Here is an 18796-nt window from a genome sequence, read left to right as displayed (position 1 = left end):
GTGCTAGCACTTTCATCTGTTTAATTGTCTGACAGTCTAAAGTTAGAAAACACCATGATGAATCCTCCAACAGCAGGACAAAAAGCAAAACCCCCCCAAAGAAACAACCACCACTCGGCCAACTCAATAAATACTCCTCTGGTTCCTCCCGGGCACCATCGACACCTCGTGCCCACATGAAACACTGGACGCCACTCGGATCAGGTTTACATTTTATTTATTTTTTGTCTTTTTGTTTTATTATTTAAAACCATACACATCAATAAGTGGACTCCAAGAGCCCCTTTATCAAAACCTGACGTACCCATTACTGTACAGTAATCCAAGTTTTGAGAATGAGACTCTTTAACTGAAAAAGGGCACCCTCTGCCCCCCCCCCCCCCGACACGCTGACGTACAGATCAGGGCGCAGGCATGGCTGTCGCAAAGGAGGAGGGAGAGGGGCACCATTATGTTGGCCTTAAAACCTGCTTCAACTGATCGGGTCCTTATTTAACCCTGATGAGTACAGAGCCCATCGCCACCCAAGGACCACCCAAAAAAAAAAAAAAAAAAAGCTTCCTCACGTAGAAGGTGAAAATGCCAGTCAGGTTTTTCGATCCGGTCCAGAACGGAGCTTTTTATACCGCCCCCCGCTCGTCTATTCAACCCATCTGAAGCCATTCGTTAATAAATACGTGCACTTAAAAAAGCCTTGATCCCGCACAGAGGAAGGGAGGGAATGGGGCAGTTATATGGACTAAGACAAAACAGAGGGCGGCAGGAGGACAGTGTCTCGTACTCACTGAGCCCCACTAACAGAGACGACTCGGCTGAGCTTGTAGAAGGACATGCCTTTTGACCCCAGAAAAAAAAAATAAAAAAGGCCTCGAGTAAACAGTATTGGGGTCCATATGCGATTTGTTGTACGTAATATCCCCCCCCTTCCCAGACAATGGAGAAGAGTTTCAAACGTGAGCACCTCACATTACGAGGTTGCTCTTAGAATGGACGCTACAAATAAAATAAAAATTGTCTTTTGGGTTCAATTCCATCATCTTTTTTTCTCCCTTAAGAATTTATAATGTCAAAAAATCAGCTAATGAGACAAATAAAAATTGTAAGGCCACCAAAAAATGATGAAATGACTCATGGTGGGTCAAACCAGGAAGGGGGGGGGGGGATTAAAAAAAAAATCTCCCCGGTACAAACTCCGCAAAATCAGAATGTTTGATGGCATAAAAAACGGGAAACCAAAGGGCAGGAGCAGTTATTAACCTAAGGAGATAACAGCCGCTCCATTAAAGAAGGACGTAAGAGCACGGTGAGGTATCGCAGAGCCAGGTGGCGGCACAATAAGTACTATGTTATGTGTGCACACAAGTGCTCCCTCCCAGAGGCAAAAGGGGCGACAGCAGCAGCGGGCCCGGGAGACGCAGGGCCCTGCATAGCTCTATCCACATTGAGAGCTCAGCTTGGATCACTTTTTTTAATCATTATTTTTGTGGCGGTAGAAGAGGGATGGCCGAACGTAAATGGGGTGACTCTTGAATTAATGAGCGAAGAGAGGAAATATGGCAAAGGATGAAGGGGTAGAAACAGGTGGGTCAGATGGATGGCAGGCATCGCACTCAAAAGCTGCGTAGTTCTATTTCAGGCAGCGTTCAAAGTAGGTGGATCCTATGTAACCCCCCCGCATTGACCGCTGCACGTTCTGTTCAAACAGGCGTCTGTTATTCTGAAGAACTTCAGCAGCTTCTTTATTTAAAGGGTCTTCGGGATTTGGCTCCTGTAGGGTAAAAAGCAGAATGAATGCATGTAATGGCAACAGTGACACCTACAGGCAGCAAACGGCATGACATGATCCATGCGACCAAACTAAAATATTCAAATCATAGAATTATATTCAAAACACACTTTCTGTGAACTATTAGTTCTTTACTTACCAAGAACAGATACTGCAGGCCATATATTATAGAGTTTATTGTAAGTACAGGCTTCCAGTCCTCCCTGTATGAACAGAAAGAAAAAAAAGTGTTAGGCTATGTGCCCGATGCAGAAATGCTCCGGATTTTTCCTGAGCGTTTCTGCTTCTCCCTGGCAGAAAAAATGCATGCGGATTGTACATGCGGATTATACATGCGGATTATACATGCGGATTATACATGCGGATTGTACATGCGGATTGTACATGCGGATTGTACATGCGTTTTTCCTGCCAGGGACATGCGGATGTGAAGCGTTCTTCACTTGCATTTCCGCGTGCGGGTGTAAAGTACTTTCCAAGCAATTTTAGCATCACTTGGAAAGTGCTTGACAACTTGGTCACACTATATAAATCCATGCAAACGGCATGGATTTATATACTGTGACCGAAAGAACGGTAAAAAAATAAAAAATAAATCTATACTTACCTTCCGATGGCCCCCGGAGTCTTGCTTCGCTCCGTCCTCCCTTGCCGGCAGCTCGTGGTACACTGAAGGACCTGCCGTCACATGACTATGACTTCAGCGCAGGTCCTTCAGTCCACCGCGATCTGCCGGCAAGCACAGACAAGGATAACGGGGGCCATCAGAAGGTAAATATAATATTTATTTTTTATTTTATTCTTTTTCTTACAGGTTCTATGGTACCCGGGTCCGGAGGAGAGTCTCCTCTTCTCTAGACCTGGGTACCATCCGCACAATGAAACGTTTGGATTCCGCATGTACAGATCCAGTGATGCGGATTCCATGCGTTTCAATGCAAGTCAATGGCGGCGAAAACGCAGCGATTCCGCAAAATAATTGGTAGTGCTGCGAATTTTTCCGCAATGATAATCTGCAGTGGAAATTTCTGCAGCATGTGCACAGCACATGCTGATTATCATTAGGGAACATGGCAGACCTTCTACCAAGCGTTTTTGCCGCTGCGGAAATGCTTAAAAACCGCATCGTGGGCACACAGCCTTAAAGGGGTTTGTTCAACATTTGTTAAACTGATATAATGCAAAGCGCTTGTAAAAACAATCAACTTTTCAATTTACTTGTCAAAGGTGGACAATCTCCTATATCAGGAGCAAATGCTGCTCTGGAGCTGTCCGGACTGCTGGATGTGACCAGCATCAGCCACCTGCGCTCCTCCAATGCTGCAGACACAAAGCTGCCTTCGCTTGTAGTATGGAAGAGAACTATTTGGACCAGCGGCTCAACCATCCCGCTGATCTGAGCTGTCAATCATCTCCTGGAGATCAATGTTGAGAATTACTTTTTAAAGGGAACATGTCAGCAGATTTTTGCTACCCTATCCGAGAGCAGCATGATGTAGGGACAGAGACACTGATTCCAGCAATGTATCACTTACTGGGCGGCTTGCTGGATCTACTAGTTCTCTGAATGCGGAGCTCAGTAAAACCCCGCCCACAACACTGATTGGCCGCTTTGTGTACACATGGGCAGAAAGCTGCCAGTGTTGTGGGCGGGGTTATACAGAGCTCAGCATTCAGAGACCTGTTAGATCTGCAGCAGATAAAACTGTGATTTTATCAAAACTACAGCGAGCAGCCCAGTGACACATCACTGGAATCAGGGTCTCTGCTATTACAGCATGCTGCTCTCAGATTAGGTGGCAAAAACCTGCTGACATTCACTTTAAAGGAAACCCGTTTGGCAATTCAAACCACCGGCAAAAGAATCACAGCCCGGATGCATGATTACAGCCTGGTATATCATTCTCTGAATTGTTCCAGTGCTTCAGACAAAATACAATTTAAAGATTGGACCGGGGACCATAGTCGGAGACAAACTATTCCTGCTCCGCCTCCAGCTGGCTCTTCCCAATGCCGCTGCAGGTAACTGGCAGGTCTCTTTCTCTCACGTGTACATAGGGAGAGACCTGTCAGTCACCTTCAGCTCTTCAAAGTATATTTTCTTTGAATTTTTTTGGGGGGGAATAATATACCTGTCTACCAGGGCTGAGGAGTCAGTATAAAATGGACCGACTCCTAAAATATATAATAAATTGGGTACAGTAATTCAATGCAGTTTGAGGGGAATATTTTTTCATAAGAATTTGGGAAAGTTATGAAATGTCCTATAAAGCTATGTGCCCACGATGCAGAAATGCTGCATATTTTTTCCGCTTCTCCCTGGCAGGAAAAACGCATGCGGATTTTACACAAGCGTTTTTGCATGCATTTCTGCATGCAGGTTATCAAGCACTTTTCCAAGCGATTTTAGCATCACTTAGAAAAGTGCTTGTCAACTTGGTCACACTATATAAATCCATGCAACCGGCATGGATTTATATAGTGTGACCAAGTAATAGTTAAAAAAAAAAAGAATAAGAATGGTAAAAAATAAAAAATAAAGATTATACTTACCTTCCGATGGCCCCCAGTCTCCTTCTCCGATGCGTCCGGTCTCCCAGGTGTCTCGAGGTTGTGTAAAAGGACCTGCCATGATGTCATTGAGTCATGTGACAGGTTACGCGACCGCTGACGTCAGCGGTGCATGCGGTGAGCGTGAGAGAATTCTCCTGCACTCACGGCAAGCGCAGGAGAATTTTCCCACGCTGTCAGTGACATGCATGAGGTGAGCTGAGTTCACTGGACATGATCTCGGCTCATCTGGATGCCGTCACAGCCAGACACTGAGGAGCGCAAGCATGCCTGCGCTTCTCATTGTCTGCCTCATGGCAAGCTGGATGGCAGCTTTCGGCTGCGATCCAGCCTGTCATGTCAATGTAGAAGAGCTAGAGCCGTCCTGGGAACCATGGAAAGGTAAGGATGATGTTGGTTTATTACTTTATTTTTATTGCAGGAGATCGTTGGCTTCAGCTGGAATGGGCGTGATGGTAAGTATGGTTTAATTTAGAACAATAAAGGATTGTGTCTTTATTTCAATTAAAGGACTTTATTCTGGGTGTTTGTGTTTTTTTTTAACTTTGACTATGGGGTTAGTAATGGGGGTGTCTTATAGACGCCTCTCCATTACTAACCTGGGCTTGATGTCAGCTGGCATTATAAGCTGACATCAACCCCAGCCCTATTACCCCACTGCCACCGCTACAGGGCAGTGGGAAGAGCGAGGCTAAGTGCCAGAATTGGCACATCCTATGGATGCGCCATTTCTGGGGCGGCTGACGGCTGGTGTTTCTAGCCTGGGAGGGGGACAATATTCATGGCACCCTTCCTGGGCTATTAATATCAGCCCCCAGCTGTCTGCCTAGCCTTTGCTAGCTATTAAAATAGGGGGGACCCCACGTCATTTTTTTGGGGGGTCCCCCATTTTAATAGCTAGTAAAGGCTAGGTATTCAGCTGGGGGCTGATATTAGTAGCCTGGGAAGCTCCGTGGGTATTACCCCTTCCCAGGCTTCAAACATCTGCCCCAGCCGTCTGCTTAACTTCCGCTAGAGACTAAATTTAAGGGGAACCCCACGCCAATTTTTTTTTTTAAATAAATCCTTTATTTTAACACTAAATGACAAGTACAGTAATCAACACTATGACTGTACTTATTATATATGTGACTGACATGTTTCTATCTATCTAATCTATGTGTAATGCTCTATTCTTTCTGTTCTAAATTATCGGGTACCGATGCTGAATTGCCGGCCAGCTTTTTTAAAGAGACGGTGCATGAAAACACTTATTTTTTTTAATAAATCCTTTAACACTAAATGACAAGTACAGTAACCAACACTGTCACAGTACTTCTTATATATGTGACTGACATGTTTCTGTCTATCTAATCTGTGTGTGATGCTCTATTCTTTCTCTTCTAAATTGTCGGGTACCGATGCTGAATTGCCGGCCGGCTTTTTTAAAGAGAGTGTCTTCTGAGCAGTTTGTCAGCTTTTGGACACCTTTGAAGGTGTTTTTTATGTGTTTTTATTTGCCTGCCATTGGTTTTAACGGTGTTCAACGTTGTTTGACAGTGTTCGAAGGTGTTCGACGAACCGAACCGAAACTGGACACTACGGGGGTGGCTCAACACTAGTTCTAAAGTTGTATTCCAATAAATATATTTTATGTTCTATCTAATTAGCTTGATTATTGTATCATAATAATGATTAAAAGCCTGATGTTACCATTTTATTACAGTAAATGTATCACTTAAACATGAGCCATGTATGAGGGAGTCGGAGTTGGAGTCAGTGAAATGGAAATTGAGGAGTCGGAGGTTTGGCTTACCAACTCCACAGCCCTGCAGTCTACAATAGTGCAGCCAGGCTCTGGCCCATGATGCCCGCGGTTTGGCCGACGAACAGGTTCCCTTTAAGTTATAATTGTGGCCAACCACTTTAACCACAAACTCAATAGCAAAAATACTGGGGATCCATAAACATACTGATTGTAAGTGCACCAGACTCATTGATTCCATAGAAAGGAACACAGGACTGTAACAGGGAACAATTGACTGCATTCAAGTGCAAGACAAATGGTGATAAGAGGCAGCTTTAGTGGGATATAATAATGATGGCGACGAGCCCTATCCCTGGAACGTCACTACACTTCTGAGTGTTTAGGAGGCCACGGAAACCACAAAATAAATGGCTCAATATGGTTTCAGGATCTAGGGCATTTCCCACTACTGATGAGCCAGGTGTGCCCAGTGCATGAGCGCGATAGCACAGGCCTTCATCCATCTGCTAGATGTGAATGCAGCCAAGAAGGGGACACACAGCAATCATCCCCATGTTTACGAGAAGGCATACCTTAGAATATTTAGGCAGACGTTACCCTCTAGGTCTATGTTTGGATGATATAGCATTGTCTCACACTTCACTTTTGGCGGATCGTGAGGGTAGCCCTGTCCGACCTGCAGGAGAACAAGCACCATGAGAGTCAAACAAATGCAATGAATGAACAAAGCAAGCAGCCATCAGCCCCACATAACCCTATGTTCTGTCACCGCAAACAATTCCTCCCGTATGGGAGCGTCGATGCTGCAGGAATAAAAGGCCTTCTGCTCCCAGGCTCTAGCGTTGCTTTATAGAAGATCTTATTCACAAATTAGTTTTCAAAAGCCAAAAAGCAGGAGTGGCCCCAAAACACAGAAGAGGGGTGACTCTCCCGTGGTCTGTCTAGGAGTCCAGTGGGCGGTCCTATTCAGTGATTGGCTGTCTCCGTGTATGACTGTGCAGGCAGAGATAGTACGACCGCCTACTTTTTTTTCCCTGACTGACTCTGCATGTGAAAATAAAATTGTAGCATGTAGTTTGTTGGGTCAGACTCATCTATTCAAGTCTATGGGGGTGCAGAAAAGAAAAGCAGATGCCATACAGAACATCAGAATAGCATCCGCATTTTTACAGATACATTGTAATTCAGTAACATGAGATGCTGTAAATTTTGTACATTTTAATAACTGTTGCAAAAAAAAACAGGATTGTATACGGAGATAAGTGAGAAAAAGAATCGTCTGAGTGTTTTGGATGAAAGTGAGAACTAAGGGGTAAGATAAAAGAGGACTAGAACTTTAGTGCCACCTATTGGATAAAACGGACAATTTTTTATACACTCATGTGAACGCGGCCTTAGGCTTGTCACCTAGCAGGATCCTGTGTCTCGCTTTGGTGCGACTATACCGTGGATGTGAGACACCTGATTGTTACTCTCGTTACATGTGATGGCGTCATTGGGTTTTATCTGGTGTCTGCTACTACCGAGGCTGTTTGACACCATCTACAGTAATGTCACTCCGTATGATCATAACTCAGGACAAGAGGCGCAGCAAGAAGTGGGGAGGCACACACAACCCGAGGCACAGTTTTGGGACTTCTGCCAGAGACATGCTCAACAGATACCATTAAATCATCAGAATCTGGTGATGCCTACTGTATATTATGTCTATGTTCCGGTTCAGGAAAGAAAATGTGGACATCTTCAGATAACTTACCTTAAAACTGAACACAAATTTTCCACCTTTGTAAAAGCCCTAAAGCAAGAAAAAGAGCGACAATTAGCTACACAATACTGATCAGATTTACAACAATCCTACATAGCAAGATAAGGATCTCTGGGAAAATGGATTTAAGTGATCAGTTTCTTAAAGGCCTCAGTTTTATTCCTTACAGACCTGTATCTGAAACAATGACAATATTTCCACAGCTTTCCTGGAGCAGACTGGCACTGGGCTTACCAACCTAACCTGCAGCCATGCATGTAATCAAATTAGATGGCGCCATGCCAAAATATTAGTAGCATTTACTAAATCTAACCATTCCAATTGTCCATTTATTGAGGATGGTATGTACACTAAATGGAGAAAAGTATCAGCCCCACATCTTAATCATTGAATTCAGATTCATCACTCAGCCCTGGTGTATAACGTCCGGCCCCTCAGCCCCGGTGTATAACATCCAGCCCCCCGCCATGCAATCTGCCATTACTAACATGTGACAGAATAGCTGGTGGTAAAGAGCTCCCCAATACCAGTGCGATCCTGTATCAGGAGCCACCGGGGTAACAAGTCAGAACTAGTGTTGAGCGAGTATTTTCTGTTAACCCTTTCGGCGAGTATGCTCGGGCCGAGCTCCGAGTATTTACAGCTGCTTGGTGATCAGGTTAAATCGCTCCCGTGTGCATGATTTGCAACGGTTTTAATACATGTGAGGGATGTGTAAGAAATAGACATTCCTCCCATGTAATAAAGCTGTCAGTCACAAATCATGCACACGGGAGCGATTTAACCTGATCACCGAGCAGCTGTAAATACTCGGAGCTCGGCCCGAGCATACTCGCCGAAAGGGTTAATAGAACATACTCGCTTATCAGTAGTCAGAACATATTTCTTCCCTCCTAAATCTTCCACCATCATCTGTGACTGAAGGAACTCAGCCAGAAAATGGAGGCACCATCACTCTTACAACTGAGCTAATGATAGAAATATAGGCAAAAAATGAAACATTTCTATCGCTGACTACTGAAGAGCATCTCCTGAAATTCAGCATTCAGCATCTGGTGTCCAAGATAAGACCCAGTAACAAGTTGCATGGATGCTTTTTACTAATGCACTAAATCATCTTTACCTCGCCAGTTAACAGATTGCTGATCCAGAAAATTAAAAATAATAAATGCTATGTATTCCAGAGTAGCAGCCGCCCCTCTTATCACAAGTGCAGGCTGCTCTACAACATAAATACCTATAATGAAACCGCCACTGCACAACGGCCAAATGTCACAGCGCCCCCTGCATCCTCAGCTGTGCAAGTCACCCATCACACGGGAGCACAGACCTCTCTGATTGTAAGGGCTACTCTGAATTTCCATGATCCACTCCACTCAGGACGTGTTTCAGGCTGCATTCACACATCCACGTGTCAAAGGTCTGCCAACCCAAACTCAACACAATAATAGGCATATATGAGGCTGTCATGTCTTAGTCAGAGATCCATGGCCAGGCCGTGCATCAAGGTCTGCAACTCATGGATGTGTGAATCCGGCCTACAGACCATTCACTTGTAGTTTCTGAGCCGGCCCATGGATCATAGTGGTGCCGTTTCTGCAAGCCACAACTTTGAATTTTTTTTAATAAGACTCCTTAAAGAACCCAATAATCCCTTTAGGGGCCAAAGTTTGCTGTGTAGACTGAGCCTAAGTTTGACAATGTGGCAGAATAATCCCGTTAGGGCTCCTAAGTGGGTCCCAGAACCCATTTTAGTTTAAAACCCCTGCTATAGATCATCTCTAGGGCGCGGCAGCGGCATTGGCTGCTCAGAAGCTGTCCTATCCGCATGGACCAATATTCCTGTAGAATGCTGGTATCACCAGTGGAGTGGGTGAAAGCAATGCACTACTAGATGGGTGTCCCTAATAAAGTGGCCACAGTGTATAGATGCTAGTACATCTCTGTGTCCCAGTAAGTACACTCTAACAGGGACTATGGCCAGTAAGTCCTGGGGTGTGTCCCACCAAGAGACACTTACCTCATCGGGGCAGATGACTAGCTTGAAATTAAGAAGGTCGTCGTGGTCTGAGAATTCTATTTCACACGTCTTCGGCAAATTTAGTTCGTTAATATCTGAAATACAAACAACAGCCTTGTGAATGCCAGGAGAACCCAGTGCTATATAGATGTAGCGACTGGATGACCAACATTGGCTCTACAGTCAGCCAACATAAAATCTGCAATACTTTTCAGTCTACAGTCATAGCCAAAAGTTTGAGACTGCCACAAATTTTCGTTTTTCCCATAGTTTGCTGCTTCGGTGTTTTTAGACCTTAGTCGGATGTTTCTCTGGTTACTGAAATACAACTATCAGCATTTCTATTACATTTTTACAATTTATTGACAAATATATGAAGTTTATGTAAAGACTCAACAATGACATTGTTATTGTTTTTCCAGACTTCTGCCCTTTCCCCGGTAGCTGGGTATCAGCTTCTGGGCCAAATCCTGACCAATGGCCGCCTGTTCTTGTCTCATCAGTGCTTGGAGTTTATCACAATTGCTGTGCATTGTTTGTCCTCCCACTTATTGAGGACTGACCACAGGTTCTCAATGGGATTGCAATTTGGACCCAAAATGTGTTATGTTTTGTGGTGAGGATGTTTAGCTGCTATTCTTTATTCATGGCTGTGTTCTTAGGCAAAACCCCTTCAGACTGTTTGAGACATCTGGGAGGATGATTGTCTCGAGATGAAAAGGTGAGCGCTGCCTTCAGACTTGTTTCGTGCCGATAGTAAAGTATCCTGACACCATTCATGTGGGGGGGGGGGGGGGGCTTTTCATTCATAGAGGGGGCTCATTCACAAATTAGATTGTGAGCCCTAATGGGGACAGTGATGATGGTCTCTGTATAGCGCTGGGGGTTGAATGGCATTATAAGTGAGTAAAATAAATAAAATCTTCAAAAAGCGAGTAGAAAAGCACAAATTGTGATAAACTCCAAGCACTGATCAGACTAGAATGGGCGGCCATCAGTCAGGATTTGGCCCAAAAGCAGATACCCAGCTGCCGCAGGAAGGGCAGAAGTCTGGAAAAATAAGGGTCGATGCTGTAAATATTGAGTCTACATAAACGTGATGCATATGTTAGTATGGCTATGTGCCCACGATGCAGAAATGCTCTGGATTTTTCCTGAGCATTTCTGCATCTCCCTGTCAGAAAAAAACGCATGCAGATTGTACATGCAGATTGTACATGCAGATTGTACATGCAGATTGTACATGCAGATTGTACATGCAGATTGTACATGCAGATTGTACATGCAGATTGTACATGCAGATTGTACATGCAGATTGTACATGCAGATTGTACATGCAGATTGTACATGCGTTTTTCCTGCCAGGGACATGCGGATGTGAAGTGTTCTTCACTTGTATTTCCACATGCGGGTTGTGAAGTGCTTTCCAAGCGATTTTAGCATCACTTGGAAAGTGCTTGACAACTTGGTCACACTATATAAATCCATGCAACCGGCATGGATTTATATAGTGTGACCGAAAGAACGGTAAAAAAAAAAAAAAAAAATCTATACTTACCTTCTGATGGCCCGCGCTGTCTTTATCCGATGCGTCTTGACTTGCTGGCACCTCGCGATAGATTTAAGGAACTGCCGACGTCAGCGGTCGCGTGACCCGTCACATGACTAAATGACATCAGTGCAGGTCCTTTAGTCCTTGCCGGCAAGCAGAGACAAGGAGATCGGGTGACATCGGAAGGCAAGTATATTTTTTTTTTTTTTTTTTTTTACAGGTTCTATGGTACCCAGGTCCGGAGGAGAGTCTCCTCTTCTCCAAACCCGGGTACCATCCGCACATTGAAACGCATGGAATGCGCATATACAGATGCAGTGATGTGGATTCCATGCGTTCTAATGCAAGTCAATGGCGGCGCAAACGCTGCGTTTACGCAAAATTAATGGTAGTGCTGCGGATTTTTCCGCAATGATAATCCGCAGTGGAAATTTCCGCAGCATGTGCACAGCACATGCAGATCATCATTGGGGAACATTGCAGACCTTCTACCAAGTGTTTAAGCGTTTCTGCAGCAGAATTGCCACTGCAGAAACGCTTAATAAACGCATCGTGGGCACAGAGCCAGTGTGAAAACTTATGAAATGCTGATAATTGTATTTCAGTAACCAGAGAAACATCCAAGATAGAAAAAGCACTGAAGCAGCAAGCTACAGGAAAACCAAAATTTGTGTCAATCTCAAAACTTTGGGTCATGTCTGCACTTTTGCTCAGTGAAAATAGGTGTGGCTATATGGAAACAAGTGAGAAATCTGAATATCAGTAGGTATATCAACAAGTAGGAAATCTGCAACTGAAAAAAATCCAGTTATAACTCAAAAGGAGTCTGTCAGCCCAAACTGACAGTATACAACCCGTACAGAAATCACACCTTTCGTGTTCTGATCGCTGCCCCCGTTCTGTGGGTGGAACGATGCACTGAGCCTCCTGGCCTCACCGAGGATGCACCGAGAAGCAGAATTAGCACATCTGAATGGAGTTCAGTTTTGCAAAACAAAGGCAGCGCTGAGATCACTAACTGCGGCAATTCCGCTGCAGAAAAGCTTAAAAAATGCTTGGTAGAAGGTCTGCCATGTTCCCCAATGATAATCCGCATGTGCTGTGCACATGCTGCGGAAATTTCCGCTGCGGATTATCATTGCGGAAAAATCCGCAGCACTACAAATTATTTTGCGGAAGGGCGGAGTTTTTTGCCACCATTGACTTGCATTGAAACGCATGGAATCCGCATCACTGGATCTGTACATGCGGATACCATGCGGTTCAATGTGCGGATGGTACCCAGGTTTGGAGAAGAGGAGATTCTCCTCCAGACCCAGGTACCATAGTACCTGTAAAAAAAATAAAAAATATACATTATACTTACCTTCTGATGGCCCCCGGTGTCCTTAGCGATGCGTCTCGGCTTGCCAGCAGCTCGCGATGGTCTGAAAAGGACCTGCCATGACGTCATTTAGTCATGTGACAGGTCACGCGACAGCTGACGTCGGCAGTTCCTTTAGTGTACCGCGAGCTGCCGGCAAGCCGAGATGCATCGGATAAAGACACCGGGTGCCATCAGAATGTAAGTATATATTTATTTTTTTACATTCTCTCGATCACACTATATAAATCCATGCCGGTTGCATGGATTTATATAGTGTGAACAAGTTGACAAGCACTTTCCAAGGGATGCTAAAATCGCTTGGAAAGCGCTTGTCAACCCCCATGCAGAAATGCATGTGAAGAACGCTTCACTTCCGCTTGTCCCTGGCAGGAAAACGCATGTACAATCCGCATGTACAATCCGCATGTACAATCCGCATGTACAATCCGCATGCGTTTTTTCTGCCAGGGAGATGCAGAAACGCTCAGGAAAAAATCCAGAGCATTTCTGCATCGTGGGCACATAGCCTAAGAAGGGAATAACCTTTTAAAGTTTTTTTGCCCACTAAATACATGTATCAGAAAAGATTATTATATGTTGATGGCTGGGAACCACTGGGGCCTTAATGATACTAACAATCGGGGTCCCAAGTGCCCTACGGAATAGATGAAGATGGCCATTCCGTTAGTCACATGGTATTGAATCCGTAATATAGCTATTGGTGGGTAGGACAGATGGGGCGGCTACCTCGACTCCTATGAAAGTACTATTCCGGCACTTACAGAACCCGTTAGGGGCACACACAGGACATCAGCATCCAGGCGCAATAATGTCATTATTAAACCGCCGCGCCTGCAATTCAACATGCAGCAGAGTCGGGTGGTGAGCTCGTCAAAGACTTGGGGTATTTTTTTCCCCCTTGCACATTACTATTATACAAGCATCCCGGCTTCCCCAGGCCTGCTCGAGCAGTGATGTTGACAGAGCTGATCACTGCTGCAGTCAATCACTGAAGAAGACTGCAGATGACTCTTGGCACAGCCACTGCAGCAAAAACACAGACTGGAGCAATGGCGGTGGGGTGTGCATACTGGACCTAAGGAGGGCAAGTACATGCTCCGTTTGTAAGAGTGATTACGGTCCACTTTCCTTACAAATTAGAAAACAACTTTAAGTGGGCACAAAAGGGGCATTATAAATATTTAGGGCATTACTGCTTTAAAAGAAGCACTCATGGCATTTCTAGTTTAAAAGGTTAAACTTGGGGCATTATTACAGTAAAAGGGGGCGATCATAGAATTATAGTCTTCAAATGAGCACACATGGGAAATTATTACTGCCAGTGCCTAGGGGGCATAATGGAGGCTTTATAATGACACCAATATTTCTTAAATACAGTATTTAGGGTAAAGCACAACAGGGGCAGCAACAGAATAGGGGGAATCAGCAGGAGGAGTTTGTGTAAAGCGGCACAGACTGAGCCGGTGCTGGGCATGTGTGTGCTACAAACGTAAAAGACGTCAAAACGGTAACAGCCACTAAATGGTCACTGAGTGCTGATAATAATGGCGCTTGTTCAGCAATCTTATGTTTGTCACACAATTGTCATCTGATGAAGTGCCCACTTTAACTAGAGTACATACCCATTGTAAATATGCGTTAGTCAGTTTGGGAGTCCTCCCCGATGTGTCTTGATTCCCCCACCCATGCTGGACCCCTAGCTACTAAAGATTGTGCAAATTAATTCATAAGTTCCAGTCAAATAGCCATGCCAGTAATCTGTGGCCGACGGACAGAGACCCTGGGAACCTTCTGCTGCCCAGCGGCATCTGCGGTTTCTCTCTTGGTTAGCCGGCTGGTGCCACGTCATTGTTGTGAAGTGATGCCCATGAAGAAGCGCTGATACTCCCAGGTAGGAGACTGTTCTCACGGCTCTCGTCGGTCGGAAACAGATTCCTACACGAGGCTTCCAGGCTCCAGTTTGGTGGGGTCATAGTTGTTGGACCCCCAACAAGGATACATCAATTAACCTGTGGATAGATGATAAATGTATCTGCTGGAAACACTATCTAATAAAAAGCAGAGTCACTGTAAAGTCCTATTACGTGTTCCATTTTCACAAAAAGTCACACCACGGGGTGCGGCCGCGGCAACATGTAAGCTGCTAGTGAGCACCTGACTCAGACAGCAGCTTGTAAACCTCATGAAGATGGGAAAGCCCGGCTAGGAGGTGAACGGCAGTCAGGTCCAGGATACCTACAGAGCGTTCATTTCCAAATCTGTCCCACTGACGACGGAGGCTCGGCAGGAGGGAGGGGGGCACGGCCCCCGGAGGCTCGGCAGGAGGGAGGGGGGCACGGCCCCCGGAGGCTCGGCAGGAGGGAGGGGGGCACGGCCCCCGGAGGCTCGGCAGGAGGGAGGGGGGCACGGCCCCCGGAGACTCGGCAGGAGGGCATTACTAGAGGTCTGTAAAAAATGGCTCCTCTCCTCCAAAAACAGCCCCATACCTGTCTGTAGATACATGCGATTGAATCTCAGCCCCCGTTAATGTCAATGGAGCTGAGCTGAATTACTACACATAACCAGTAAGGTGAGGGCCTGCTTATGTCAGGGGATCTCACTAGTGGACCACCCCAAATCACCTGAACTGCATACTACCATTGAGAAGCCCCCCAGACAAGGATCAAGAGGAAATGCCTGAATGGTAAAGGTCTTGGTCTCTGTACAGTGATGTTTCTCAGTAAATGCTGAGTCTGCAGTGATGTTACTGTATGTGCAGACGGTTCATGCTGAGGAATGTGAGGGGCCGGCAGCACGGGGTGGCTGTAGGTGCCGAAATCAACAGGTCAATTGTGAACTAGCAGTCTATCAATGAGAAGGCGGCTTCTTGTGGTGTATGATGTGCAGCAGATCACGCAGCGGTCAGTCCTGAACCGGTTCATCTCCCCGTACATGTCACGTGTCGGACAAACCCATCATTTTGGGCAGCATGTGGGCACAGGAACAGTCCGGAAGTATTGGGACAAGAGGGTCAGCCATGCCGAGGATGAAGCTCTATCCAGTGTGATGTTTTAGGGGGGTCTGACATTACAGTTTATTATTTTTATTTTTTTCAGAGGGGGGGGGGGGGGGGATGTCACCTGCCAACACTCCTCTAGTGCTTATATGGCACTATTCAGTTGAATCTATTGTTTTCTGTTATCAGCTGCTTGTAGGAGCTCCATGATCAGCTGCCAAAAGGAAACAAAAATTAAAGAGTTATCTAAAATAACAAATCAAGTGAGACACAGGATCATTGGCAGTAAGAATGGACGCTGCCCACGGCTCAGGTCACACGAGATCTCGGTGGCTATGAGCTCACTAACAGATGGGGACCCCCCTCCTAATAGTTTACTAGGTGTAGACAACCCCTTTAAGAGGCCAATGTGAACTATATAGTAAAAGTGAGTTAAATAACCACCATGAGTCCTCCAGAGCAGGGCCACGCACACAACAGCCTGATGAGAGCCCCTCCAATACCACAAAATAGCCCAATGGGGTCTCACACTCTATGGCCACAAGGTAAAGGCAAAACCGCGACAGAACAGAACAGCTCTATAAACGGAGCATGGAAAGTGTGGAGGATGGAGAGGCCATAACCCCCCGGGGAACGGACACCGGTCCTGACAATGGCGCTTACAGATCACTGCCCACACTGCCTTATACCAGCGCACTGTAGGAACGGAGGGCTTATCGTCTACTGGGTGCAGGCTGGGTGTGTGGCAGCAGCGCCCCCCGGAGGCCGGCCAGCCGAGTGTGTTGCAGCAGAGTGTCAGGCAGCGCCCCCCGGAGGCCGGGCAGCCGAGTGTGTTGCAGCAGAGTGTCGTGCAGCGGCCCCCGGAGGCCGGGCAGCCGAGTGTGTTGCAGCAGAGTGTCGGGCAGCGCCCCCCGGAGGCCGGCCAGCCGAGTGTGTTGCAGCAGAGTGTCGGGCAGCGCCCCCCGGAGGCCGGCCAGCCGAGTGTGTTGCAGCAGAGTGTCGGGCAGCGCCCCCCGGAGGCCGGCCAGCCGAGTGTGTTGCAGCAGAGTGTCGGGCAGCGCCCCCCGGAGGCCGGCCAGCCGAGTGTGTTGCAGCAGAGTGTCGGGCAGCGCCCCCCAGAGGCCAGGCAGCCGAGTGTGTTGCAGCAGAGTGTCGGGCAGCGCCCCCCAGAGGCCGGGCAGCTGAGTGTGTTGCAGCAGAGTGTCGGGCAGCGCCCCCCAGAGGCCGGGCAGCCGAGTGTGTTGCAGCAGAGTGTCGGGCAGCGCCCCCCAGAGGCCGGGCAGCCGAGTGTGTTGCAGCAGAGTGTCGGGCAGCGCCCCCCAGAGGCCGGCCAGCCGAGTGTGTTGCAGCAGAGTGTCGTGCAGCGCCCCCCAGAGGCCGGGCAGCCGAGTGTGTTGCAGCAGAGTGTCGGGCAGCGCCCCCCAGAGGCCGGCCAGCCGAGTGTGTTGCAGCAGAGTGTCGGGCAGCGCCCCCCAGAGGCCGGCCAGCCGAGTGTGTTGGAGCAGAGTGTCGGGCAGCGCCCCCCAGAGGCCGGCCAGCCGAGTGTGTTGGAGCAGAGAGTCGGGCAGCGCCCCCCAGTGGCCGGGCAGCTGAGTGTGTTGGAGCAGAGTGTCGGGCAGCGCCCCCCAGTGGCCGGGCAGCTGAGTGTGTTGGAGCAGAGTGTCGGGCAGCGCCCCCCAGTGGCCGGGCAGCTGAGTGTGTTGGAGCAGAGTGTCGGGCAGCTGAGTGTGTTGGAGCAGAGTGTCGGGCAGCGCCCCCCAGTGGCCGGGCAGCTGAGTGTGTTGGAGCAGAGTGTCGGGCAGCGCCCCCCAGTGGCCGGGCAGCTGAGTGTGTTGGAGCAGAGAGTCGGGCAGCGCCCCCCTGCGGTCGTGCACACGCTCGGGCCCGCTCACCTTTCTGGATGCGGAGCTGTGCGGCGGACGCCTTCTTGCTGCTGCCCTTGGTGCCGCCGGCGGATTCCTCCTCCTTCTTCTGCTGCTTCAGGGAGAAGAGTTTGATCATGGTGCTGATTCCCCCGCGGGCCTCTCTCGGTCTCTCACCCGGTAGCTCCGGCTCTCCCTGTGTCCCGCACCGGGGGAAGCTCCCGGCCTCCCTCCGTCCTTTCCTCCCTCCGCCTCACGTACAAGCCAGGCCGCAGCCGGGGCTGTCTCCGCCGCTGTCAGCTACGTAGGAGGGCGCTAGTCGGGAGTCCGGAGCGCAGCAAACACTAGGCCGGCTCTACCCAGAGCCCGGCAACGGAAACACTGCTCTGCGGGCGCTTCACTCTGCTGCTCCTACTGCGCAGCTTCGGAAACACTGGTCCCGGCACTCGGTAAATTCCGGAAACAGAAGGCTTGGCGTTCGGAAACTCTCGTATTCGGCTATCTCCGGAAACATTCGGAAGAAGTCGGTGAAACGATCCCGCCGAAAAGCGTCGAAGGCGCGGAAATGACGCATCGTGTGCATATGATCGGAGTGTGCATGCGGGGCGAGGCTTAACTGCCAATATTTCAGAGTGGGTTCACACCTTAGACGACAGGGGGCGCCTGGTACAGCCCGATCCCCTATATAAAGGATCACAGTATAGCTTTCTGCTGGTTTTCCTGCTGTATATAACCAAAGGCATTTTTGGATGAAGGCGCGCTCGTTCCCAGGCTTCTTCCTACACAACGATCGGAGATCAGATCAGCCATGTCAGCGTACAACTCATGGTGACACATCAGCGGTGAATGTGCTGCCGATATCACTACACAGTACGGGCAGAGCGCTCGCGAGCACATCCGGCCAACACACGGAGGCCATCCTGACCACCAGGGCCAGCACATCCGGCCAACACACGGAGGCCATCCTGACCACCAGGGCCAGCACATCCGGCCAACACACGGAGGCCATCCTGACCACCAGGGCCAGCACATCCGGCCAACACACGGAGGCCATCCTGACCACCAGGGCCAGCACATCCGGCCAACACACGGAGGCCATCCTGACCACCAG

General features: G+C 48.0%; 1 protein-coding gene across 1 annotated transcript; it reads right to left on the bottom strand.

Annotated features, from left to right (window-relative positions):
- Nucleotides 1-1023: 1023 nt before the first annotated feature.
- On the bottom strand, nt 1024-18162 carry UBE2M (ubiquitin conjugating enzyme E2 M). The gene is made up of 6 exons (XM_073662094.1): nt 17716-18162; nt 9890-9984; nt 7861-7899; nt 6677-6780; nt 1926-1989; nt 1024-1768 (listed from the first exon to the last, which is right to left on the bottom strand). Exons 1-6 carry the CDS (start codon nt 17822-17824, stop codon nt 1628-1630), a joined length of 552 nt encoding a protein of 183 aa, XP_073518195.1. The 5' UTR covers nt 17825-18162; the 3' UTR covers nt 1024-1627.
- Between the last annotated feature and the right edge of the window lie 634 nt (nt 18163-18796).

Source organism: Phyllobates terribilis, unplaced genomic scaffold (genome assembly GCF_046119375.1).
Source record: "Phyllobates terribilis strain yellow unplaced genomic scaffold, ASM4611937v1 Scaffold_65__1_contigs__length_7625178, whole genome shotgun sequence".
NCBI classification, from domain to species: Eukaryota; Metazoa; Chordata; class Amphibia; order Anura; family Dendrobatidae; genus Phyllobates; species Phyllobates terribilis.
Note: the sequence above shows the minus strand (reverse complement) of the source record. Positions and strands in the feature narration are given on the sequence as shown.

Excerpts from the sequence above, each read along its gene's own strand:
- UBE2M (XM_073662094.1), bottom strand. The coding sequence starts at position 17,824 with ATGATCAAACTCTTCTCCCTGAAGCAGCAGAAGAAGGAGGAGGAATCC. Across the intron at positions 7,900-9,889 it reads TAGTCATCTGCCCCGATGAG|GGCTTTTACAAAGGTGGAAA; the intron begins GTAAGTGTCTCT and ends TTCTTGCTTTAG. Across the intron at positions 1,990-6,676 it reads GTCTGCCTAAATATTCTAAG|GGAGGACTGGAAGCCTGTAC; the intron begins GTATGCCTTCTC and ends CTGTTCATACAG.